At 34.3% G+C, this 26,831-nt stretch overlaps 1 protein-coding gene across 2 annotated transcripts in view; it reads right to left on the bottom strand.

The window, feature by feature from the left end:
• The window catches only part of RIC1 (RIC1 homolog, RAB6A GEF complex partner 1), an 89,476-nt gene extending 63,705 nt beyond the window's left edge, over positions 1 to 25,771 (bottom strand). For both annotated transcript variants that reach the window (XM_016138366.2, XM_016138367.2), the window contains exons 1-2: positions 25,392 to 25,771; positions 5,828 to 5,935 (exon numbers count right to left, since the gene is read on the bottom strand). In XM_016138366.2, the coding sequence (XP_015993852.2) occupies positions 5,828 to 5,935; positions 25,392 to 25,535 (252 nt within the window). In that variant the 5' untranslated portion in view covers positions 25,536 to 25,771. The remainder of the gene's footprint in view (positions 1 to 5,827; positions 5,936 to 25,391) is intronic.
• Between the last annotated feature and the right edge of the window lie 1,060 nt (positions 25,772 to 26,831).

The following is a 26,831-nucleotide window of genomic DNA, read 5'->3' as shown; positions in this document are numbered from 1 at the left end:
AGGCCAGATCACAGGAGGCCCTGAATACTAGGCTAAGCAGTTTGAACACATTTTATATGCACCTGGAAGCCAATGAAAGGTATGAAATAAGAATAACATAAAAACCATGACTTAGCTGTGCATAGTTAAGAAGCATTTCAAGTGAACAAAAAAATAGCTAAAGTTTTGAGTTCCAGGCAATCTAGACAAAATATAAAATAGCCTACACTAAGGTAACAGAATGAGAATAAAAAGAGGATGGCAGTATAGACAAGACTTAGTAATATATTGATGACGAGATGGGAATAAAGAATCAAAGGACTCCAGAGTTGTTTTCCTATTATAAGCAAGGTAACAATAAAAATACTTACAGATACACAAACATACACCGAAAGTCTTAAAATTAAGACAGTACTTAAAATCATTTTTATGTTCCTTGCACCTGGATATCTATTGTCTAAAATTTAGAAAAATATTTGGGATAATTATGGCCTGGTATCATGTCTATAAAAATGATACTCTATTTCTGATAATTAGAGATAACATTCTCCCAAACAGTATGAACCAATTCTTAAAACGGTAAAGGATTTTCTTTCCTATACTCCATTAAAAAAGTGTCAGTGAGATTTATTTTTAAAGGTACAAGTTGATAAAAAGGTAACTATGATTCTGTTGGTGATACAGAAATAAAGTTTTGTATATAACTGACATGTCAGAGTACACAGTGACGATACTTGGGTGGGGAGGTCACACAGTAAGAAAATTACATGGGAATAGCCGCTTTAGCTTTTAATTAATAATTTGCAGAAAAAGTTATGCTGTATTGTTCTACAGATCATACAATTTTATACCTTTGCCTACACATTCAATCAATGACTTTATAAAAGCAAGTTTCAAAGTATCTCCTAGATTCAGCTTTATTTCACAATAGCTAGTAGGATTAAATAACCGTGCTAATCGTGAAAGGAGGTGAAGCAATACTAGTAAGACTTTAGAACTCTAGAACCAGGCTTCATGGGTTAGAATTCTATCACTAGCAATGTGATCTAAGGTACATAGTATCTATGTAATCTTGGGTGGGTTACTTAACCTCTCTTTGCTCAACTGTATGACAGAAATAATAAAATTACCTATATGCAGAGGAGGGTTACAAATTTAAATTAATTTTAATACACATAAAGCACTCACAATAGTGCCTAGCACATAGTAGACAACAAAAACCTTTATTGCCATAACTCTGAATCCTCAAGTAAATAGTTAATTCATAATTAATATACTTCTTGGAAGAGGCTAAGAAAACGTACAATACATCTGAGGAAAAGGACCATCAAAATTAGTAAAGCTTCAGAATCCAATTATACTTTGGTTACCAGGAAAATTCACTTATCCAGTACCCTTCCATAATACACAATTCTTTAATATTATTGTCAAATGCACCTTGATAGATTATCTTTTATTATAAATGGTTATTTGCTAAGAAGAGTGATTGCCTTATTAATATGAAAAACTCAGTGGCCTTTCCAAATTATTACCATATAACTAACTATTCTCCATCTGAATTAGTCTACATTATAATGTAAGAAATGAAAAAAAAATAACCTCTTGCAGGCAGAGGCAAATAAAAAGTTGAACAGGAAGAAATGGTATACTTTAAGTTAGTTTCTGGATTCAGGTAAGTTGGATAGACTGAGCCGACATTCCAAACCTTCTCCTTCTCTCAGAGTCCAACTACCAAAACATGTGCTGAATAGGCCTGGGGGATGCTGTTAGAGTTATCAAGATCACCTGAGTTCTCTTGGGAGAGATTAGGTGCTGAAAGACTAGGCAGAGGGTCCCTCGAGGCTTTGCACCAAGACCTGGGATTTCAGTTACCTAAGCAAGCTAAAAAAGCAGAAACCCATGGTTCCCCTCAGAAAAGGACTAAATGTGAATGCTCCCAGAAGTGGACCTTGACAGGGCTGCCCACATAACCCTGATGACTTCGGCAAGCTTAGAACAATGGTTGCACTGGTAAACTGAATTGCTCCCAGACCTCATAGTTTGAAGAAGCCTTCAGCTTAACGTCCTTCCACTTGGAGAAACCAACTGGGAGTAGAGGAGACTCATCCTAAATTTCAACAGAGGATAAAAGTTTGTGAGCTGTTTGCCTCTGCAAACTGACATTTTAGCTAACATGTGCTGGTTTGCATTACCAGGGAGACCCACATGAAACTCTAATCTCTATAGGTGCTAACAGAACACAAAAAATGAAAATATCATTTACAGAAAAAGCTAAGTAACTTTATAATGAAAGACCAAACTAAATAGCTAAAATATATGGATCCTACTAATAAGCCACATAGATGAGAAATAGGAGTGCAAGTAAATTAAGGAAAAAATATTCAGGACTTTCAGGAGATACTATTAGAATATAAAGAAGACTTTCCAGAGCTAAGTATTTCCTAATTAAAAAATTCAACAGATGAACTAATAAAGAATAATCCTTTACTGGAGCTGAACTTTTTATTCCAGAAGATTAAATAGAAACAATCTCATGATACAGAACATAAAGATAAAATGATTACTGAAAGTCAGTAAGAGACTTGGAGGACAAATTCAGGAGGTTTGCAAATAATGAGTAAAAAAAAAAAAGAAAGAAACAAAAAAAACAAGAATACAGGACAGGACAAAAACAGTCAATTGTTTTTATTATCTTCTCTTTCCCCTTTACTGGGGTGTAGGGACTGTCTCTAGTTATCTGGTACCTAGCCCTGGGGTGATTAGTGCAGAAGAATAGTGGAGCAGAGTACAAAAGCTCCATAATGGAGGTCGCTGGGGGTTTGAGCTATGGATTTGTTGGCTTGTATATGAAAGATACAAGGACTCACTAGCAGATGAGTCCTTTACTATCTCTGGGAACTGGCTAGCCCTGGGAGGGGCAGTCTCTAGAGTTGGCAAGGCCCCAAGATGTCAAAGCATCAGAAATAAGGATAAACAAAAAAGGAATAATACAGAGGAGAAAAAAAAACTTTCATAAATTTTATTGTTACCAAATTCTAAATATAATATTAATGAAAGCTGAGCACACTCTTTCTTTGTAATATACATCCATGAAAGATAATGAAATTCTTTTTAAGAGGATAACATTCTGGCTTAATTGGGGTTTAAAGTTAGTGTCCCCTATCATCAAAACTAATTGCCAAGTTTTCTCTACTACTGCTGGTCTATAATGAGATTTTACCTACCTCAAATTTGAAAATGTCTTTTTATACAAGTACTGCCAAATACTGATATCAATCCATGAACATATAATTTTAACTGAATAAATGCAGCACTTAGTAGGCAATTATAGAAGTCTACTAGATTCTTCTGTTTGCTTTTTAATATGTCCATACATTGTAAATTAATCACTTCCAACTGAAGGTTATAGGTTATGTGGAATGCTACTCAATTGTACAATTAAATAGATTTGGAAATTTGGAAACTTATTTTGCACTTTGCTTCAAGGTCTGAAAAATGGTATGGTTTGAGCAAATAGAATATATCTACTGCTAATTTTTGTCAGAAATAGAGATCTTATTTCTTTTGTCTTAACTTCTGACAGCAGTATAAATGTTAAAAAAAAAAAAAAAGCCTGACATGACTATGATTCAAACGACATTAGCTGTCATCAAAATAACTTTACCATATGTAAATTTAATATATAAGCACTGTTTTTGCTTTATAGTTTTAGAATGATTCATTAGGTAACATTAACAAATATGCGGCAAAAGCTACCCTTCAAAGTCACTGAGTGCCTAATAAGTAGCTGAGGGTGGTTCTTGAAGTTCAAAAAATTTCTATCTCAGCCCTGAACTCAAAAAATTCACGATAAACCTTTACCACTGACTGCTAAACCATCAAACAGTTGTGGGTTTAGGCAAGTCAGGATATTTAGTTATTTTCTGACAAAAACTTAAAGTTACCACAGACTTTAAATGCTTACACGTGCATAAGCTTTATAAATCTGTCCAACTAAACAAGTGTTTTTCTGTTCCACACATATTTTTACCATCATAAGTTAAAACACATTTTGGTAGATTCTACTTCAGGTTTTACTAAATTAGTGTTTTCTCAATTTCTTTGAAAATCTTTACATTTGAAGTTGTTCCACATGAGCTATATCATATGGAGAAATTCTCAGTCATTTCACACTCTGCACTGACTATTCAAAGAAACTGAGCAGTACTATATTTAACATTTGTCAATTCATCAAGAACGAAGCCAACTTACTTTGGTTGCACCTTCATTTTCATTTACTATTTTTTGTGAAGAAATTCTAGCATGATGAGATATTCCCTTTTAAATTTTCTAATTTTTCCCACTATTAATTTCAGTGAGTTGTGAATAGTGGTTATACTTAACTAAGTAGGATAATGTCAACACATATTGTATTCTTGTAGCTTCACTACAGTGACTGCATAATAAACACCACATTTTGCCATCTAATTCAATATTAAAATAATCCACATTCCGAAGTGCTTTAAAAGCAGGATATTCAAAATCTATTATTATTCTTTTGATATAATAGGTATGTATTAGTAATAAAAATAATATAAAATGTAACAGTATGGAGATATGCATGGCACCTGAAACACTATATGTATATATGTGTTACTGTAGCTTATAGCGTACTAAGCAGGAGAGTCAAGAGTGGAACTGCCACATAAGGTCACTGGCAGGACTACTCAAGTCAGCTGTTACAGCCTGAAAGCAACAACAGACAATAGGTTAAATAAATTAGCATTTTCATACACCAAGAAAAATTATTTATGAATAATGAATTTAATGCACATAAATTTAATTTTCAAGTGTCAAATTAAATTTCATATAATTTTCAAGTGTCAAAAATATTATTCTTCTTTGATTTTTTTCAAAGTAGTTTCATAAAACTACTCTTAGTTCATGGTCCATAAACAAACAGGCAACAGGGTAGATCTGGTGTACAGCTGGTAGTCTGCAAGACTCTTGCTGCAGAAAGTGAAAAACTATTCAGTATTTTTGACCAGGTGGTACATTTTCAGATGATTAACCCAATGAGTATTATGTAGGATGAACTACCAAAAAACAAAAAATAGCTAAGTCAATGTGGTAGTTAAATAGAATCTGAGTACCTAAGTTTAAATCCCTTCTCTTCGTTATATACTATCTGTGTAACTCTGGATAAAACTTAATTTCTCAAAACCTCAATATACTCATCTATTATGAAGAATAGTATTATCTACTCCAAAGTGTTGATTTAAAGATTAAATGAGATGATCCACATAAACTGATTATAAAAGTACTTACATATATATTATTGATAATTCAAATTAGGTGATGGTGACAGTTCAAGAGATGACAGAGACAAAACATAAATTGAAAATGTAAAATTAACCAGATCTATGTATATTAAAGGAAAAGAGAAGAAACGCAGAAATAGATCCAAATGCAGATGAGAATGTAGTATGATATAAACACATAAAGTTTATCATTTTTGTGGGACATCCTCAGGAATGGAGGGCAGGACTTAAATCTGGGAGGACTGTGTGAATTTTAGAGGAAAGCTTAAAAAATCTGGATTAGAATTAAAAGAAAAAACTGTAAAGTGAGAAGAATAAACAGAAAAGGATACAGACACTACACTTAGAAATGGGAAGCAGTAGAAGAATTAAGAAAGAAGATATAGTAGGAATAACTGAATAAAAGACTTGATGTAGCAATTCCTATCACAGAAGATACATGCTAATGGGTGTGAAAGACTGAAAGGAAGTCATCTATAAGAATCAAGTTTAAATGCAATCTAATGATTTCATAAGAAAAGACTAACAAAGTTGAAAAATCTACTTACTGACACAGCTATCATTTTACTATCTGGTCTCCATTCGGCTTCCTTGTAGGATCCAAACTGAGAAGATGATTTTGCAGGTTCCTTGTAGGTTACAATTAACACACTAGGCTGGAAAGAAACAGTAATGTTTTATTAGTATCTCATAAGAGTATATACAAACAAATTCAAGATAATTTATCATAGAGTACTCTGAAACTATTTTAAGAATTCTAAAAGTGTAATAAAAGATAACATAATCTAATATTAAACCATCAGCTTTAATTAGTCCAAGCAAATTAACTAAAAAGAACAAGACAGTCTAAATAGGCCTATATCTATTAAAGAAATTGAACTGATAATAACTATCAAAAATCAGAAAGAAACAGGTCCAGATGGGTTCACTGGTAAATTCTACCCAACATTTGAGAAATTATATGAATTCTCTATAATATCTTCTGGAAATAGAAGCTGAAAGAATACATCCTAAGAGGCCAGCATCAACCTAATACTAACACTGGACAAAGATATAACAAGAAAATAAAACAATAGTCCAATCTCTCATGAACATAGGTGTAAAAAGTCTCAACAAAATGTTAGCAAATCTAATCCAAAAGAATTATACAATACAGCCAAGTGTATTTATTTCCAAGTATGTAAGAATGGCCGACATTTGAATATTAATGTAATCTATCACATTAAGAGGCTAAATAAGAAAAATCACATGATCCTATCAATAGATGTAGAAAAATAATTTAATAAAACCCAACACCCATTCATGATAAAAACTCTCAGTGAACTAGGAGTAAAGGGGAATTTCCTCAACTTGACAAACAACACCTACAAAAAACTACAACTAACATACTTGCTGGTAAGAAACAAGCTTTCCTGCTAAGATCAGAACAAGTGAAGGTCATCCCCTCTCACCACTCCTTTTCAAATTCATACTGGAAATCTTACCTAATGCATATGGTAAGACAAGAAAAGGAAATAAAAGATATACACATTGGGAAGAAAGAAATACAACTGCCTCTGTACACAGATAACACAACTGCCTCTACAGAAAATTTAAAAGAGTCGGCTTTTAAAAAATTTGTGGAAATAAGCGATTATAGAAAGGTTGTAGAATATAATGTTAATATATAAAAATCTATTGCTTTTCTACATACTAGCAATTAACAAGTGGAATTTGGAATTAAAACCACAATACCATTTGCATTAGCAACAAAAAAATAATCCAACAAAATATGTAAGAGAGCTACACGAAAAATCGTAAATTTTGATGAACAAAAAGACCTAAATAGAAAGATATTCCAAGTTCATCAATAGAAAGGCTCAACACTGCCAAATTGTCAGTTCTTCCCAACTTGATTCACAAAGTCAATACCATCTCTACCTAAATCACAGCAAATTATTTTAGAGATAGCAGCAGACTGATTATAAAGTCTAGATGGAAAGGCAAAATATCCACAATGTCCTACTCAATACTGAAGGGGAACTAAGTCGAAGGACTGACATTACCCAACTTCAAGGCTTCCTATATACAATAATGAAGGTAGAGTAGTATTGGCAAACAAATAGAAAATAGATCAATGTAACAGTAGAGAGCCCAGAAAACGCCCACATAAATCAAGTGACCTTTAATGAAGGAATGAAGGCAACTCAATGGAGAACAAATGGTCTTTTCAACAAATGGTGCTGGAATAACTGAACATCCAGTTTCTGGCACTACAACAAGACAGTCTACAGGGTCATACAGTACTTTTGCTGTCCTTGCCCTAGAATTAGCCATTTTTCCAGAGACTTCTGTTTAATTTTATTAGAGAACAGTATTTAGAAAACAAGATGCTTATTGCTAGTGTGGTCACTGCTTTTAAGTCCTCTCAGCAAGCATGGTAGAAAATATTATGTTCCTATATAACCCATATACACACATCTATCTCTATATATTTCTTTATATATATCCAAGTTTTTACATACAGAAAAATATGACTATAATCAAACACAGAGTGGTTCACTCTAGTCTCCTTATTTGTAACTTTTTCTGACAGTGAGAAACCTGGCCATCATTTCACACGACTAATTTAGTGCTTTGTTCGGCCCTATAATATACATAGAATAGTTTGGAATTGCTAACTATTGCCCCTATAAAAAACTAATTTACCAACTAGAATGCAGTTTTTATGGATAGCTTCTTTTACTTTAGCTTTGGAATAACCATTTCAAGCACTGTTTTCCAAAGTTATATAGGTCATCCCCTTAAAGCTTTCTTAATCTCTCAAAAGTGAAATACAAAAGTTTATAAATGGCTAACAATGCTACAAACAGAGGACTGGCTCCTGTCTTGCCAGTCTTGGAAGACTGGCTGAACGAGCATAATCTCACCATCTGGAAGAGAACAGAGACAGTGGCTTGGACTGGTAGTCAACACAGCTCCTCCCCACAGCTCAGCAAAGAATGAGCAGAAGGAAAATTCCAGCTCATAGTTTTTTCCTGGGAAAATAAAGAGTTGGTCCACATGTCCAATGTAACAACTTCTACTGGGGCTACCCAAAGTAATGCTTCTGTCTTGCCTGTCTCAGAGTGCTGACAGGACCTAGAAAAATCTAGCTGACAGGGGCTAGTGAGACTAGGAATAAAGATTTAGGCAGACAATTGCCACAGCCCCTTCCCCTGGCTTAGCACAGAGCAAGAAGACAATCAACTCCATCTCCCAACTTATCCCTGAGGAGGGAAAGAGTCCACACCTGCAATGTCCAAAATATCTGGGAACTGCCCAAAGGTGTGTTTGGGGGAGGTCTGTCTTGCCCTTCATGCGGGCATTAATAAGACCTGGCATAATCTAGCCACCAATGAGCTAATGAAAACAGAAAGGTTTAGGTTGGCAGCTGACAATAGGCCTGCCCCCACCTCAGAGCACATGGATAAAACAAAACAAAACAAAACAAAACAAAAAAAACCTCTGCTCCCAGCTTATCCCTGGGGAGGAAAAGAGTTGGAACTAACTTTTCAAGGGGCCGCCTGATGAACTACTCCTCCAGTCGCACCTGCTGAAGTGCACTTAGGGAATCCACCATACTCTAGACACCTGGGGGCTACAAAGAACAAAGGAAGCACACTGGACTAGCATAAAGTTTCAGAGACCACCAGATTTCTCTGGCTGGGCTGACTGGTGGGGGCCTTTGAATATATGAGGGCAGTTTGCAAAGACTGCCAGAGGTGGCTGCTTTGTCTAACACACAGTCACCAACACAGAGAGTTAATAAAGATGAAGAAATAAGCAAATATATTTCAAACAAAGAGGATAAATCTCCAGAAAGACCCTAATGAAACAGAGATACATGATTTACCAGACAGATAATTCAAAGTAACCATTAAAAAGATGTTCACTAAGGTTAACAGAACAATGGATGAATAAAGAGGAATTTCAACAAAGACAGAAAATATATTTGTTATAAAGTGCCAAATGGAAATCATAGAGCTAAAGAATAACTGAAAAAATTTACTAGAGAGGTTTAAGCAGAAAAAAGAATCAGCAAACTGTAAGAAAGGTCTTGCAAATCATTCAATCACGAGAGGAAAAAAAAAGAGTGAAGAAAACTTAAGGGACTATGGGACACCAACAAGCAGACCAATATATATATAGAAGAAAGAAATTACCAGAAAGTTTATTCAAAGAAATAATAGCTGAAAACATCCCAAATCTGAAGAAAATGGATACCTAGATCCAAGAAGAAAAAAGAACCTCAAAGAAAAGGAACTCAAAGAATTCGCACTGAGAGAAATTATAACCAAACTGCCAAAAATAAAAGCAAAGAGAATATGTTAAAAGCAAAAGAAAAAGGCAACTTTTCAGGTACAAGGGAACTGCCATGAGACTATAAGTGGATCTCTCAGCAGAAACCTCGAAGGCCAGAAGTAGTGGAGTGATGATATTCAAAGTGCTAAAAGAAAAAACTGCCAACCAAGAATATTATAATTGTCCTTCAAATATGAAGGATAGTCTTTCCCAAACAAATGAAAGCTGAGAAAGTTTATTACCTCTAGACCTACTTAACAGAAATACTAAAGGGAGTTCTGTATGTTGAAATGAAAGGTCACTAAACAGCAACACAATAGCAAAAAAAAAAAAAAAAGTATAAAATTGGTTGGTAGAGATAAATATATAGACAAATACAGAATACTGTGAAAAGACAAAGTGTTAAAAAAAATTTAAAAATGTTAATAGATGTACAACATAAACATCTGTAAATTGTGATGATAAAATGTGGGGGAAGAAAAGAGCATTGAGTGTTTATAAGCTATTTAACTGAAGTTGTTTTCACCTTAAAAACTGTTAAAATCTGTATTTTATGTAAGCTCCATGGTAACCATAAGGAAAATATCTGTCGAAGTTACATAAAAAAGAGAAACAAAACTTCAATACAAAATATCGACAGAACATAAGGGAAGACAGCAAGAAAAGATGGACATAAGAACTACAAGACTAAAAGAAAACAACAAAATGGCTAAAGTAAATCCTTTCCTATCAATAATTAAGTGTAAACTCCCCAATCAAAAGACAAAGACTGACTGAATGGATTTAAAAAATGTCACAATTATTGCTGTCTATAAGAAACTCACTTTACTTTTGTAAGGACATACATTGAAAATAAAAGGATGCAAAAGATATTCCATGCAAATGGTAAACAAAAAAGAGAAGAAGTGGCTAAACTTATATCAGACAAAATAAATTTTAAGTCAAAAACTGTCACAAGAAATAAAGAAAAAAATTATAGAGCAAATTCACCAGGAAGAAATAATAATTATAAATATATATGCCAAACATACATATTAGATGTAACATTGAAACACCTAAATTTATAAAGAAAACATTGATAGAACTGAATGGAAAAGTAAACAGCAATATGAAAATAATAGGACACTTCAATATCCTTTCAATGATGGACAGAACACTCAGACAGAAAATCTGTAAGAAAACTGAGGACTTGAACAATACTATGTACTCAAATGAACCTACCAGATATGTATAAAACATTTCAAAAACAGGAGCAGAATATACATTCTTCTCAAATGTACATGGAACATTTACCAAGATAGATGACATGTTAAGTCACGAAACGTCTTAACAAATTTAAGACTGAAATACCATCTTTTCTGACCACAATAGAATGAAATTAGAAATCAATAGGGAAAGGAAGACTCGAAAATTTACAAATATGTGGAAATTAGGCATGCTCTTGAACAACGAATAGGTCAAAGAAGAAATCAAAAGGAAAATTAGAAAATATCTTGAAACAAACAACTAAAATACAACACACCAAAACTTATGCAACAAAAGCACTACTAAGAAGAATGCTTATAATGATAAATTCCTACATTTAAAAAAGATCTCAAATCAACCTGATTTTATACCTGAAGGAACTAGAAAAAGAACAAACTGAGTCCAAAGTTAAGTAATAAAGACTAGAGCAGAAATAAGTGAAACAGAGAATAGTAAAATGGAAAAAATAACAGTGGGTTTTTAAAAAATGAACAAAATTGATAAACCTTCAGCTTGACTTACTAAGAAACAGAAAACTCAAAATCAGAAATTAAAAAGGAGACATTACAACTGATATCACGGAAATGCAAAGAATCATAAAAGGTGACTAGGAACAACTGCACTCCAATAAATTGGATAACCTAAAAGAAATGGATAAATTCTTAGAAATATACAACGTACGAAGACTGACTCATGAAGAGAAATTCTGAAGAGACCTATAATTAGTATAGAGATTACATCAGTAATCAAAAACCTAACAACAACAACAACAACAACAACAAAAAAGCCCAGGGCCAGAAGGCTTCACTGGTAAATTCTACCCAACATTTAAAGAATTAATGCCAACCCTTCTCAAATTCTTCCAAAATACTAGACAGGAATACTTTCAACTTATTTTATGAGGCCTGCATCACCCTGATACCAAAACCAGACAAATATACCACTAGAAAAGAAAACCGCAGGTCATTATTCCTGGATGAATATAGTTGCAAAAATCCTCAACAGATGGCACACTAAAAGGATCATACACAACAACCAGTCTGATTTATCAAAGGATGCAAAGATGGGTACAGAAAATCAATTAATGTGATACACTACATTAACAGAATGAAGAATAAAAATCACATAATGTTCTCCAAAAGACACAGAAAATTCAACACCCTTTCATGATAAAAACTCTCAAAAAACTAGAAGGAAAGTACCTCAACATAAAAAAAAAAAAAAAAAAAAAAAAGAGGCTATATATAAGACCCACAGCTAAGTCATACCCAGTAGTGAAAAATTCACTTTATCCTCTAAGATCAGGAACAAGGCAAGAATGTCTACTCTTATCACTTCTATTCAGCATAGTACTGGAAGTCCTAGCCAGAGCAATCAGGCAAGAAAAAGAAATAAAAGACATTCAAATCAGAAAGGAAGAAGTAAAATTCTTCCTGTTTGCAAACAATATAGTCTCATATAAGGAAAACGCTAGACTCCATTAAGAAAAGAAAACCTCTTAGAACTAATGAATTCAGTAAAGTTTCAGGACACAAAATTAACATACAAAAATCCATCGCATTTCTTCACACTTAACAGTGAACAATTTGAAAAGGAAATCAGAAAAACAATTCAATATACAATAACAGCAAAAATAATAAAATGCTAAGGATTAAATAACCATAGAGGTGAAAGACATGTACACTAAAACTACAAAATACTAAGAAATTTTAAGAAAGACAAATGGAAACACATCCCATGTTCATGAAATGGAAGACTTCATTTTGTTAAAATGTCCCTACAACCCAAAGTAATCTGCAAATTCAAAACAATCCCTATCAAAATCACAATGGTATTTCTACAAATATAAAAAAAATCCTTTTAATTCATATGGAACGAAAGAAGACTCCAAAAAAGCCAAATCGATCATGAGAAAGAACAACAAAGCTGGAGGCATCACACTTCTTAATTTCTAAATACAGTAAATACTCACTTAATGTCAATAGGTTTTGCAACTTAAGAGTGAAATAACGTATAACAAAACCAATTTTACTATAGGCTAATTGATATAAACAAGAGTTAAGTTCTGAAGGCATCTTATCAACATTATAATAAAATAATGTTATTTAAGGACATTCTGTGTATTACAAAGCTACGATAATTAAAACAGTACAGAATTGGCATAAAGACAGACATAACCAGTGAAACAGAGAACCTAGAAATAAATCCATACGTACACGGTCAACTGATGTTCAACAAGGTTTCCAAGTATACACTATGGACAGAGTATAGTCTCTAACAGATGGTGTTGGAGAAACTGGAGTCACATGCAAAAGAATAAAATAGGAATTTTATCCAACACTATACACAAAAATCAATTCAAAATGGATTAGACTTAAAGGTACAAACCGAAACTGTAAAATTCCTAGAAGATATCATAAAGAAAAGCCTTATGACATTGGTCTTGGTGATGATTTCATGTATATGACACCAAACCACATGCAACAGAAGCAAAAATAAACCAGTGGAACTACAGCAAACTAAAAAACTTCTGCACAGCAAAAGAAACATCAATAGAGTGAAAAGGCCAATCTACAGGATGGTAGAAAATATCTGCAAAGCACATATCTGAAAATGAATTTCTAAAATATATAAGAAACTCCTTTAACTCAATAGCAATAAAACTAACAACCAATTTAAAAAAAAAATGCCAAAGACTTAAATGGACATATCTCCAAAGATGATATAGAAATGGCTGATAGGTATATGAAAAAATGCTCAATGTCACTAATCACAGAAATGAAAATCAACCATAATGAGACGTCTCCTTACACTTATCAGGAGGACCATGATCAAAAACCCAGGAGACTACACATGTAGTCTTCTATGATGTGGAGAAACTGGAAGCCTTGCACATTGCTAGAAATGTAACATGGAGCAGCCAAGATGGAAAAGAGGTTCCTTAAACAAATTAAAAATAAAACTACTATAAGATCCAGCAATCCTACTTCTGAGTATTCATCCAAAGAACTGAAATAAAGATCTGGAAGAGATACTGGCACTCTTACATTCATTACAGCACTATTCACAACCACCAAGACATGGCAACGGCCCATATGTCCATTGTTGGTAAATAAGTAAAGAAAAATATCGATATATCCATACAACAGAATAGTTACTATTCAGCTTTTAAAAAGAAATAAATCCTGCAATATGAGGCCACATGGCTGAACCTTTAGGACATCTACTACATGAAATAAGCCATTTACACAAGGACGAATAATACATGATTCCACTTATACGAGGTATCTAAAATAGTCAAATTTGTAGAATCAAAGAGTGAAATGGTGGTTGACAGAAGCCGGGGGAAGGGGGAAATGGGGAGTTGCTAATCAATGGGCATAAAGTTTCAGTTAAGCAAGATGAATATGTTCTGGAGATCTACTGTACAACATTGTACTTGCAATTAACAATATTATATTGTACACTTTACATTTTTAAGACAGTAAATCTATGTTGTGTTTGTATCAATAAAACAAAATTTAGAAAAAAACTCTTTGCATGTTGACACAAGCAAACATTTAAAAATAATCCTACTTCTAAAACAAGAAAAGAAAATAATGAGAAAGTGGAACTATTTTACAACTTTTTAAAGTCTGAAATAATAGACTATGGCTAGTTTCTAAGATCTACTACATTCAGTCTGTTGTGACATGCTCTTTTAATCAAGATATAAAGAAAACTCAGTCTTATACAAATTTAGAGTTTGACTTTTAAAATAATGGTAAGTGTTCTTTGATATTACATCAAAATTTGAAAAGGGAGAATTTCTAGTTGTAGTATTATCAATAGAGTTTGTTTTTTTTAAAGTACCTAGGACAATATTTGCAATTGATGAAGAAAAATATAATTAAGGAGGCTATTAGGAATTTATTTTAACGATCTATAAAAGAAACCTGCATCTGAAAGGGAAATTAGAATAGCAAAACTTTCTAAAAGAACATAGTTGGAGGACTTACATTACCTGACTTTAAGAGCTATTATAAAGTTATAGTAATCAATGGTCTCAGAAGCTAAGCATGGTTAGTGCTTGGATGGGAGACCACTTAGGAAGACCAGGTGGTGTAGGTGTAAAAATAAATAAATAAAAAATAAGGAATTATAAGATGACAAGGTCCTTGCAATCTGTGAGATCAACCAAGGGTTGCCTCATCTAAAACAACAACAACAACAACAAAAAAAACAAACAAAAAAAAACGGTTAAAGTAATCAAGACAGTGTGGTATGGGCATTGAGACAAAGAATAGAGTTCATAAACTTCTCTAAGTCTAATGGAAGGAGATCCTTCAATAGAGAAAGGATCTCTTCTCAACAAATGGTGCTGAAAACAACAAGATAGCCATATGAAGAAAAAGAACTTTGATCTATTCTTTGTGCCATATAAAAATATTAATTCATAAGGTAGATACATAAATGTTCAGGAATATAGAAGAAAATCTTTTTATAACCTGGGCTAGGCAAAGGTTTCTTATGTAAGACATAAAAATAATGATTCCCAAAAGAAAAACAAAATTGACAAATTGATCTTTATAAAAATTAAATATTTCTTTTTAAAAGATACTGTTAAAAATAAAGACATGCAACAGACTAGAAACAATATTTGTACATTATTTATCTGCATCAATGATGTGCACCCAGAAAATACAAAGAATTCTTAAAACTCAAAGAAAGTAAACTGCCAAATTAAAAGTAAAAAATTCCAACAAAAGAATTACAGTATTGGAATTTAACAAATAAGTATCTATGAAACCACAGTGATATAAGTGAACAGGTGCAAATTATATTATGTCAACTGTATCTCAGAAAAGCTGTTTAAAAGTTTTAACAAGTTATCTCGGATAATCCTTTGGAGAACTCATTAAAGGAGGAAAAACATACTTAGGGAGACCCATTTAGAATGTTGTAAAAGCCTCACAAAGATAAACTATGACTGAAAGTAGGAGGAACAGTAAGACAAACAATAAAAACAGTTGTAATTTGCTCAGCAACAAAAATACATATACGTAAATGCAAGTTAGAGAAAACTGTTTATTTTTGATAATTTTGGTATCTTTGACTTGTTTAAAGATTATTTTTAAATATTGGTGACAATTCAACCAGAAAAGGGGCTTTTAAAAAAGGTTTTATTGTCATCATCAGCAAAAACTTACTTGCCTATTGAATAAAGGTAAAAAAAATTGAACACAGTGACAATATTTTATTGCTAATTTAAAACTATAGTATGTTTTAGTATTTACTAATTTTTCATTTCTAAATATTCCAAATTTATATACTTTATAAATTTTTCATTTCTAAAAATGAATAACTTCTCTAATTTGGAAGTCAGAAAGCATACCAAATCTGAGATTTTTACTCTGCTTGCTCCCATATAGAAACAAAAGAACAATGTACAATAATGTGGGCTTATGAAACTGCTAAGTTTTTATGTAAAGCAGACAACTAGTGGTCTTCAGCCTCACCTTCAGTGCCTTACATTTTGCACAAATATTAATACTGACTCCATAAATTGCAGAAATCAATATGTTTAAAGGCCCCCAATTAATTACTGACTGAAAAAAAAATTTTCTAGGAGGCAATTTTACTCATTATAGCACTGCTTTTGCTTTTAAAATACATGTGTTTCTAAAGAAGTCTATGAGATATTTCCTTATAATGAAAGGCAATATAGAAAATGGGAACTCATAACTTTGTATAATATTTCTTACTATTACATCAACTACTATACTAAATTTTAGTGACTCAGATAAACTATAGCATTTGGGTGTGTTGAGGAAGGTTATCAAGAACACATTACCATCTGTTTGACCCCTGAGCTGGACTCGCTCCCCTTCCTCTCCCCTGTGCTTTGGAATGTGAATTTCACTGGCCTTTCCTATTCAAGTTGTTCCAAAGATACAGACTTGAGACAGAAATGTAGTGTTGAGACTCTCTGGACTAAGTAAGTGACTGACCCCAGTTAAGGCTCCCTGGGTATCTGACTGAATCCAGTTAGGGCTTTTATACAGGCTTTTAAGATTTGGTGGGCAGATGTGGAAATCTACTCATCTTTTGGACACCCAAAACAAGCCGCATAAGTAAGTTCCCTTTCTTATTAAACCTGCCACCTATCCATCTAGAGTTTGTATGCCTTTTTCTTCAGTCTCTCTCTGCCCACTGTGAATGGGAGCCAATTTCAGATTGCACCCAGGAAGCTTTCTAGGAGGTTTCAACCCAATAGGCTAATCATGATGTGTCAATGTAGATTAATTTTTAGTTAAAAAAAAAAAAAAAGATACCATTCTGATGAGTGATGCTGCTAATGGGGGAGGCTATGCATGTGTTGTAAGCCTAAAACTGCTTTTAAAAAAGGCAAAAAGAAAAAAAAGTTCTGAAATATAGCTAAAGGAAGTGCTTAGAAGAAAATGTAGAGCTTAAAATACATATATTTTTTAAAAATTGTCTCAAATTAATAATCTAAGCTTCCAACCTAGCAAAAGTAAAACAAACTCAAAGCAAGCAGGTGGAAAATAATTATTAAACAATAAATAAAACAAAAAATTAATAGGCGAAGGCCAGTAAAACCAAAATTTGGTTCACTGAAAAAAATCTAGAAAATTGGTAAAATTTTGTCTAGCCTGATGAGGGGAGTACCTTGAGATTCCATATTAACTTTAGGATAGGTTTTTATATTTCAGCAAAAAAACACCATTGGGATTGCGCTGAACCTGTAGATCACTCTGGCATCTTAAGACTTAGTATAGTCTTCCAATCCATGAACACAGATAACTTCCCATTTATTTGAGACTTAATTTCTTTTAATAACATTCTGTAGTTTCAAACGTATGCCTTTCACCTCCTTAGTTAAGTTTAATCCTAAGTATTTTATTCTTTTTGATGTTATTATAAATGGAATTATCTTCTTGATTTCATTTTTGGATATTCATTATTATTGTACAGAAATGCTGTACAATATCTGATCTTGTGTGTTAATTTTATGTCTTTCAATTTTGTTGAATTTATTTGTTCTAACTATAAAAAACTACTAGAATAAACAAGTTTTGGCAATGTTGGAGGACAGCAATATACAGAAGTCGATTTTATATCTATAATATATACCAGTAACTATCTGAAAATAAAGTCAACAATTACATTCAAACAGCATAATAAAAGATAAATTTAACAAAATGAAAGACCTGTACACTGAAAACTACAAAATACTAGGAGAAATTTTTTACAATCTAAATAAATGGGGACACACTGCATGTTCACAGATTGGAAAATTCCATACTGTTACGATAGCAAGTCTCTGTATTAATCTCCAGTTTAGTGCAATCCCCTGAAAACCCAAGCACCATTTATTATGTGTAGAAACTGACAAGATAATCCTAAAACTTATACAAAAATTCAATGGATCTAGAATAGGTAAAATAATTTTAAGGATAAAATAATTTAACAAAAACAAAATATGACTTTCACTACCCAATTTCTAAACTCGCTATAAAAGCTACAGTGTGATATCTGTATGACGACAGACATATTGATCAACAGAAGAAAACAGAAAATACAAAAAAAAGCCTTTATATTTATGGTCAATTGGTTTCTGAGAAAGGTGCAATGCAATTAAGCAGTGAAAAGAGTCTTTCCAAGAAATGGTGCTAAAACAGACATGAACAAAAATTAGGTTTTTGCCTCACGCCATACATAAAAATCAACTCAAACTGGATGACAGACCTATATATAAGAGTTTAAACTAAAAAACTTATAAAACATAAAAAATACTTATGACCTTGGTCAAAATTTTCTTAGATAAGATACAAAAGCATGATTCATTAAAAAAATAAGTTAGACTTCATCAAAATTAAACTTTTGCTCTCCAAAAGTTATCATTAAGAAACTGAAATGACAAATCACAGACTGTGATAAAATATATAGAAATTACATCTGATAAAGACCTGTATCAGAGTATATAAAGAACTTATAACTCAATAACACAAACACTCCAATTTAAAAAAAAATGGGCAAAGGATATAAATAGACATTTCGCCAAATAAAGTATACAAAGGCTTTTAACAAGCACGGGAAAAGATGCTAAATATTATTAATCATTAGAAAAACACAAATTACAGCCACATTTCCATACCATTATGAGCTCACTAAAATGGCTATAATAAAAAAGACTGACAATAACAAGTGTTGGAATGGATGCAGAGATACAGAAACCCTGCAATTCCATTCCTAGGTATCTCCCCACAATAAATGGTAATATACATTCGCACGAAGACACAAAGACAAATATTAATATAGCAACATTATTCATAATGGCCCAAGTTAGAAAAAAATCCAAATACCCATCAACTGGTGAATGGACTTAAAAACTGTGGTATATTCATACAATGGAATAATATTCAGCAATAGAAAGGAGTACCACAAAAACATGCTAAATAAAAGCCAGGCACAGAAGATCACATATTATATTACATTCATATGGAAATTCCAGAAAAGCAAAACCTATAGAGACAAATAGCAGGCCAATGATTTCCTGGGTGGATATAATACTTTTGGGGTTGCTATAAATATTTTAAATCTAGATTATGAGGATGACTGCACATTCTATAAATTTACTAAAAATCACTGTACACTTATATATATATATTTATACACCTCAATAAAGCTATTAGAAAAATAAACCACAGCAAGTTTGTATATCCACAATATCCAAAATTTCGCATGTAAATTTATGTAGGACTTATGACTGAAATAAGGCAAATCACTTGGGGAGACAGGTTTGTGATGGTAACGCAAAGTAAAGCAATCATAATGAACTTAAAAGAAAGGTAGGATACCTTGGTTCCAACCAACTGATTCCTGCTGGTCAATAAAAAAAAAATTAAGTAACTGTGTCACTTCGTAGCAAGTTTGAATTCTAGAATACTTTAAAATATTTTTAAATTGTAAATTTAGTTTTTCTAATTTCATAAACTGCATAATAAATGCTTTATTTAGCAGTAAATGGAATACTTTAATGCACTATTTCCTATATCATTTTAGGACTGTATTAAATATCCTTATAGTGAGAAAATAATTTTCATCTTTAATTCTTTTGATTTAGCTAAGGAAGAAATCTGTATGAGGTGCTAGTTTACTTCTAAATACCTCTCATGTATCTACTAATTTTCCTTTTTAAGAAAAGGGAAAGGGTTTTTAGCAGAAAATGATATTCATAACATTGTTTATTGTATTCCCTCATACAGTAACTCTATTCATACAAGTGGTGTTAATTTTCCATTTGTAGTAAAGAAATTATTTTGAGATAATTTCAACCTCAGGAATTGGCTTGGATAGGTACTATAAGGACAAGCAAAACTCATGAATGAGGCATGTGACCAACCTAAATCTGGGAAGCTTTGTTTCCTATCATGTAAAAGCACATAGTGCATAGTAAACTCAGAATCAATGTTTACCTGTAATATGAATCATGTCAATGATTCACAAGCACCTAAAGATGGGTGAAATATCTTTATTTAAATGTGTTTATACTGCTTTTTTGTGTTTCTTTTTTTATAAATCATATCAATATAAACAATACTGGGTACCAACATTTCCCACTGGTTTTAAGACTGTACAATAGTTCTGGTAAACTACAGATTATCTAATAATTAAAATAGCACCCTTTATCAGGTACCATTTTTATTTCTAGCTTTATTGAGATGTAATTGACATAACACTATGTAAGTTTAAGACTGTACCCATTGATTTGATACACTTATATCTTACAAAATGACTACCACCATAGTGTTAGCGAACACTGGCATCACGTCACATAATTACCTTTTTTTGTGTGGTGAGAACATTTAAGATCTACGACGCTCTCAGCAACTTTCAAGTATACAATATAGTACTATTAACTATTATCACAACGCTTGCGCATTAGATCCTGAGAACTTATCCATTTTACAGCTTCAAGTTTGTACCTTTTACCAATATCTCCTCTTTTCCCCAACCCTCCCAGCCCCTGGAAACCACCATTCTAGACTTTGTTTCTAAGAGTGTGGGTTTTTTGCTTTCACATATAAGTAATGTCATACAGTTCTGGTCTTTGCCTGACTTATTTCACTTAGCATAATGCTTCTCAAGATCCATCCATGTTGTTGCAAATGGCAAGATGTCTTTCTTGCTCATGGGTGAATAATATTCCATTGTGTATGTATATCACATCTTTAACCATTAATCTATTGACAGGTATTAGGTTGTTTCTACATCTTGGCTATTGTGAATAACATATACTAATTTTCTAATATATTTTGGACTGTGTGTAAAAAAAAAAAAATCACCTGCACTTAAATAACCCTCTCTAGGTTTTTCTGAATTTAAATTATAATTTAATACTACGTGTTTTAAGTTACATGTCAACACACAAAAATCTTCCCATTAATAAACCTTAAGAAAATTCTGTGCTGCATGGGACAGATCCTAAATTCATTAATTTATTTTTTTAAATTTCTGCCCTCCAGAAACTTATAATCTACTTAGAGAAATAAAGCAGGTGGCAAACTTAAAATACAAACAGTAGTTCACTGGAAAAAAAAAAAAAAGAACAACAACACTCTGGTTATGGTAAATAATGACTCTACAGAAAGTAGAATTTCAACAGAAGCTAAAGGATGGATAATATTCTGATAGGCAGAGATGAGGCAAGAGAGCATTCCACGAGGGGAGTGTCTCTGATATTAAACTATGGAGTTTGAACTTCATTCTTTAACCAATACTGAACCCTAAAAAACTTCCAAGCAGTGGTTTATAAGGCTCTCTGAAGGTAATGAGTATTGGAATAGATTTGAAAGGGTGAAAAATGGAAGAGTTGGGAAAAAGGAGGTACAAATTAAATGACCTTTATTAGGTCACACAGTTAACCATATATCTGATCCTAGAACTTGCTTCTTTGAACACTTCTCTCATTGTTTTCCCATTTTTAGCACACACCAACAAAAACATGCAAGTTTCTATCCAGTTACTCAAAGACACAATTTATTTTATAAGCCCAGTAATTATTTGCCTATTTAAACTATTTATTAGCAAACTTCATGATAATTCACATACTTTTCATTTATCCTATGATCACACTAACATCTCTGAATAAAATGTTTTGTTACATAGAGCATGTCCCTTCACCCCTTTCATATATTGCCTGTTAATGCTCTTTCACAGGAGGTGTTCAAAAATACTACTAAGAGTAATTTTTACATTTGAAATAATCAATGACCTGAAAATTGAAATAAGGCTAATTGAGAATTACAGCATTCTAAGGTATCATTTTATGGTTCACTTATGTAGATTTTCATATTCACAGTTAAGCAGTATATTATAAGAATAATTCTAGGCTCTCTGGTATAGTACAAAACATTTCACATAATATCCATCTAAATCATAAATCACAACATGCTTTAAACAGCAGCTTTGTCCTCAAAGCTGATACTAGCTCTTTTACAATACCTTTGGCAAAAATAGATCATCAATTACTCTATCAATTAAGTTGTACCTCTACCACCCCAATTTAAAATACACATACCAAACCTTTTTTAAGTACCCTTTTCTGGGTTCCAAAATATATGAATAATCCCGTTGTAAACTCCTGAGTAGTTTTTTAGAAATCCTAAGTAGAATCAAAAAGTAGAGAAAGCAAATTCACATCAAGATACACTGAAAACAAGTTACACCCTCACACAAAAAGTAAAATCAAAAAGCAAAGTCAGTACCTACAGAAACTCTTTTGTTCATAAACACATCTAAACAGCGCTATACTATATTTCTCAAATTTGGAGTCAGCAAAGAATTTTGAAAAGATACGACTCTCCAACAACAGGATTTCATATAGCTACTTAGAGTATATAATAGTAGCTATAAGAGGTATAAAGTTGACTAGAAGACCCATAAAATGTACAAAAATTATTCTGAGATTTTATTTTAATGATTTCATAGTCCCATGACTAATCAACATTTTACACACAGCAATTCTTTAGGACATTTATAAAACAGGTTAGACTAATAAATGCATGTTCCTACCACAAGGCTTGTTTTCTTTTTTAAAAATACGTCCCTGCTAAGTGAGTTTAACTTGCTAAGAGAGACCAAACAAAACTTTAAGAAAGCCAATCGTGTTATATTCTTTCATCTCTTTGATGTCTCTCCCTGTCCCCAAAAGCTCTCAAGCGGCTTTTAAAGACCTCAACTCCATAAAATGCTTCTTTAGATCTTCAAAATTTACTTTACTCTATAAAATTACTTGGATATATAACCTCTCCAAAATCAAAGCTTTCAGGTTCTCATGCAAACATTTCATACCAATCCACTCCAAATAACTGATAGCTCATCAATTTAGCTAGGTGTTTTCATGTTTAAAAGAAGTTATTAACCTAAATTCATTTTAACCTACATAGTTTCAGTCAGTTTAGAAATTTAAAAAATCGAAATAAAAACTTTCAGATTTAGTGAAAAAGGGTATATATATCTAAGAGGAGACTGAAAGCTGGAGTCTGACACCTGTTCCCAGTTCACCCAAATCATCCGGTCTGTTATTTGATTTTTAAAGTGACAAAGCCAATGCCAGAGATCAAGGTTAACCACTCACAAACAGTACTTTGCAGACTCCCCTAAGGTAGTCTTGCATTTCACTTCATCTCGCCTCATTCTTGTGAACCCATAAATTTCCTACAGCCTAACTTTTTGCAAACTGGATCTTAATGGTAGTGGCCCCAGGGCTTCTGTAGAAAGTATCTGTGTGTAAGGTGGGAGTATGAATGAAAGGCGTATGAGTATTTTTAAAGTCGAGGATTGTCTTAGATTTACATAGTAGCGAACTCCAAAAGCAAAAAAATATTCCTAATATTCACAATATCCCTAGGAAAGTTGAGGCACATTTTTGTTACTTTTATGGAAGAATAAAGTAACCTACAGGCTTCTGATCTATTCATCCTCATATTAAGTTTAGTTCTGCCTAAAAATAACTTAGGTATGCCTTTTTTAGAGATAGTTAAATTTTAGTCTTCACAATTTGTTACATTAGAGTGAAACTCTAAACTAGAACTAAACTCAGAAGACAATTTAAAATTCGAGTTATAATTATTTTTTTCTGCATATGCTTTAAAGATAACTTGTATACACCCAAATAAAAAATTATTCGATTGGCATACACAATGTAAATGAATTAGTATCTCACTGAAGAACCAGATGCTACACTACATATTCAAAAATGCAATCAACACCAGAGAGAATGGTCACGTTGCTGGTCTTAACAGCTTTTGTTCTGACATATATTTAAAAACTAAATCAGCCAAAACTTAATGGCAAACAGTCTGATTTACAGCATAGCTATGAGTGTCATATAAAAGAGATATCAAAAATGTCTAAATCTTATCATTTTTACTAGGCTTGTGTGTGAGAATAGTCAAGGGCCTTGTAGGCATTCAAATGGTCTAATACAGAGAGCTAAGAGTTTTAACTAATTTAACTACAGTATTTCACATGGATCTAAAAAAGCCAAGGTCATAACCTATTTCCACATCGTCAAGTTAGCTTTGAAAAAAGAAACACTTCACTCTGACATTCTGACATCGATTAGAACTGCCTTCTTTAAAAAAAAAAAAACTGGAACATTTTTATAACCTATTCTGTAGCCTTTATAGACAGACCTATAGCAGCGTTCGCAGAAAACGGAGTATCCTACCAACCACTTATTTTTTAAGTTTTTTCTCTTATCTACTCGGTAATTGGATATAAGGAAAAAAAAAAAAAAGGAGGATTCACAGAAAACAAGAACAGAGCTCAGTTTCAAGCTCTTCCCAAATCTTATTACTTCCAGGTGTGATACCCTAAAGTAGCTCCGACAGATTTGAGTTCTATTTCCGCTCCTACTAACCACCCTCTGCAATCTTCTAATGAAGAGTCCAAGAACAGCAAAGGACTAGCCTGAAAGTGAGGCGATGATGGGGTAAGGCGTGGAGTTGGATAACCAGACCTTTAGGAAAAAATAAATAACTCTGGCTGAAGTTGCTAGAAATGTTATCAAAGGCTTGTAAAGTCTGGCACTGGGTAAAGCCCAACAGGCTTTCCCTAACTCCAAAACAACAGCCTTTAACAAGGGGGGCCTGAGAACACGACGGCGGCCAGATTTCTAATTGTGGAAAGTTTAAACAAATCTGTTCCTCGGGGAATGGGGAGAGAGGAGGGAAAGTCTAGGTTCGGCCGAGGGAGCGCGCGGGATCTGCTCGATCGCGGCGATCGGTCCGACGCGAGGAGACGCAGGGATTTTCGGCAGCAGCGACTGCATCCTCCCAGGAGTCCCAGGCGGGGGACGTCCCCGGACCCAGGGGTACGTAAGACTGAGTAGGTGGGACAAGGACGCGGATGGCCAAGACAAGTGGGTCTGACGTGAAGGGGCAGGGGGTCCGGGACTCTGGATGGAAGTTGAGGGCGGGATGGTGCTGGGACGCCGGGGAGGAAGCGACGAGAGGCGGCGGCGGCACTACTTACTCGGCTGTACCAGATGCTGAGGCGGGCCGGGGCCAGCACGGCGAAGAAAGTCCTCTGGGGGTCGGACTGAACGTGGCAAGGCGCCTCGGCCAGGCTCTCCAGAGGACACAGCAGCCTCTTAGGCCAGCCGCTTAGGAAATACATGGTTCCCGCGGAGCCGCCGACGCCGCGGCGCCCGGCGGCCTCCAGCCCCGTCCGTCACACTCAGCGGCCCGGGGTCGGACGCCCGCCTCCCACACCGCCACCGGCGGAGTCGGCGGCGGAGGAAGCGGCAGCTCGAAGCATCTGCCCGCTGGCTGGGCCGGGCCGGGCCGGGCCGGGCCGACGCTATTGTAAACGACAAGCGTACAGCCGACCTGACGGGGCCCAGTGTGGAGAAGGGAAGAGGGAGGGAGAGTCGGGACTAAGAGGGGGCGGGAGGCACGCGGAGGCCCGCCCCGGCCCCGCCCCTTCCTTGTGCGTCACCGCGCCGCGCCGCGTGGGAAGGATGGCGCGCGCGCGCGCACTCTAGGCTTCTCCCTTTTGCCCCCCTCGCCGTCTTCTGAAGCTCCGCCTTAATCTTCATGAGTCGGCGCCACGCAGCTTCAATAAGCGTGCACTTTTGCCCTTCTTTGCACCTCCTAGTTGCAATTTGGAGTATTTTGTCAAGGCCAGGAGGGCGGGACACTTGCTTGAGACCCTGAAGCAAGTAGGCAGAGCCTGGCAGCACGCAGTTGTGAGGCATCTTGGCCCGCGGAATACGCTCCTACCCTGGTCTGGCCAAATTTGACTTCCTTAGTGAAGTGGTGAGACTTCTGGTGAAGGCGGCCCAGCGCTACAACATTGGGATAATGGGATTGCGGGGGAGCGCGAGTCACGTGACACTTCCTGATTAAGTTCCCACTGTAGGCTCGTGGCCACGACATCTGTGCCCAGTAATCGATCCCCTGTTGTATGCGGAGGTCTTCAGTGAAAACTGGTGGTGGAATTGCCTGCCGTCGTGGAATTTACATCCTCGAGGGGACCTTTATTCAATCTGTAAACAACCTACCACGAAAAGTCCAGAGTCCTGTCCTCTGCCTCTAAGTCTAGTATACATTTTTGAATTTAGTTTGCGTTCGTCTGTCCTTTTACCAGTCATAGTGTTAGACAAGTTTAGGCTATCTCTCGGTAGGGTATGTACCGGAAAAGTTTCGGACTGAATTTTAGAGCTGGAATGGACTTGAGGTTCTTTAATTCAGTGGTTAATTTTTGGACCCCAGGGATCACCTTAACAACTGTTTCTTTTAAAGAATTGATTCAATGATTACCTTTGAATAGGAGGACACCATGAGCATGAATAGAGTATGGAGTGGGGGGAGGGTCTCTGGAATAAAAGACTTCTCTTCTACCTTTTTTGTACAATTTGAATTTTTTCATGTTTTTATTACTCTTTAAATTAAAAAATATCTGAGTTAGCCC

Source organism: Rousettus aegyptiacus, unplaced genomic scaffold, assembly GCF_014176215.1.
Source record: "Rousettus aegyptiacus isolate mRouAeg1 unplaced genomic scaffold, mRouAeg1.p scaffold_m13_p_3, whole genome shotgun sequence".
Taxonomy (NCBI): Eukaryota; Metazoa; Chordata; class Mammalia; order Chiroptera; family Pteropodidae; genus Rousettus; species Rousettus aegyptiacus.
This window is presented reverse-complemented; position numbering and strand designations above follow the sequence as displayed.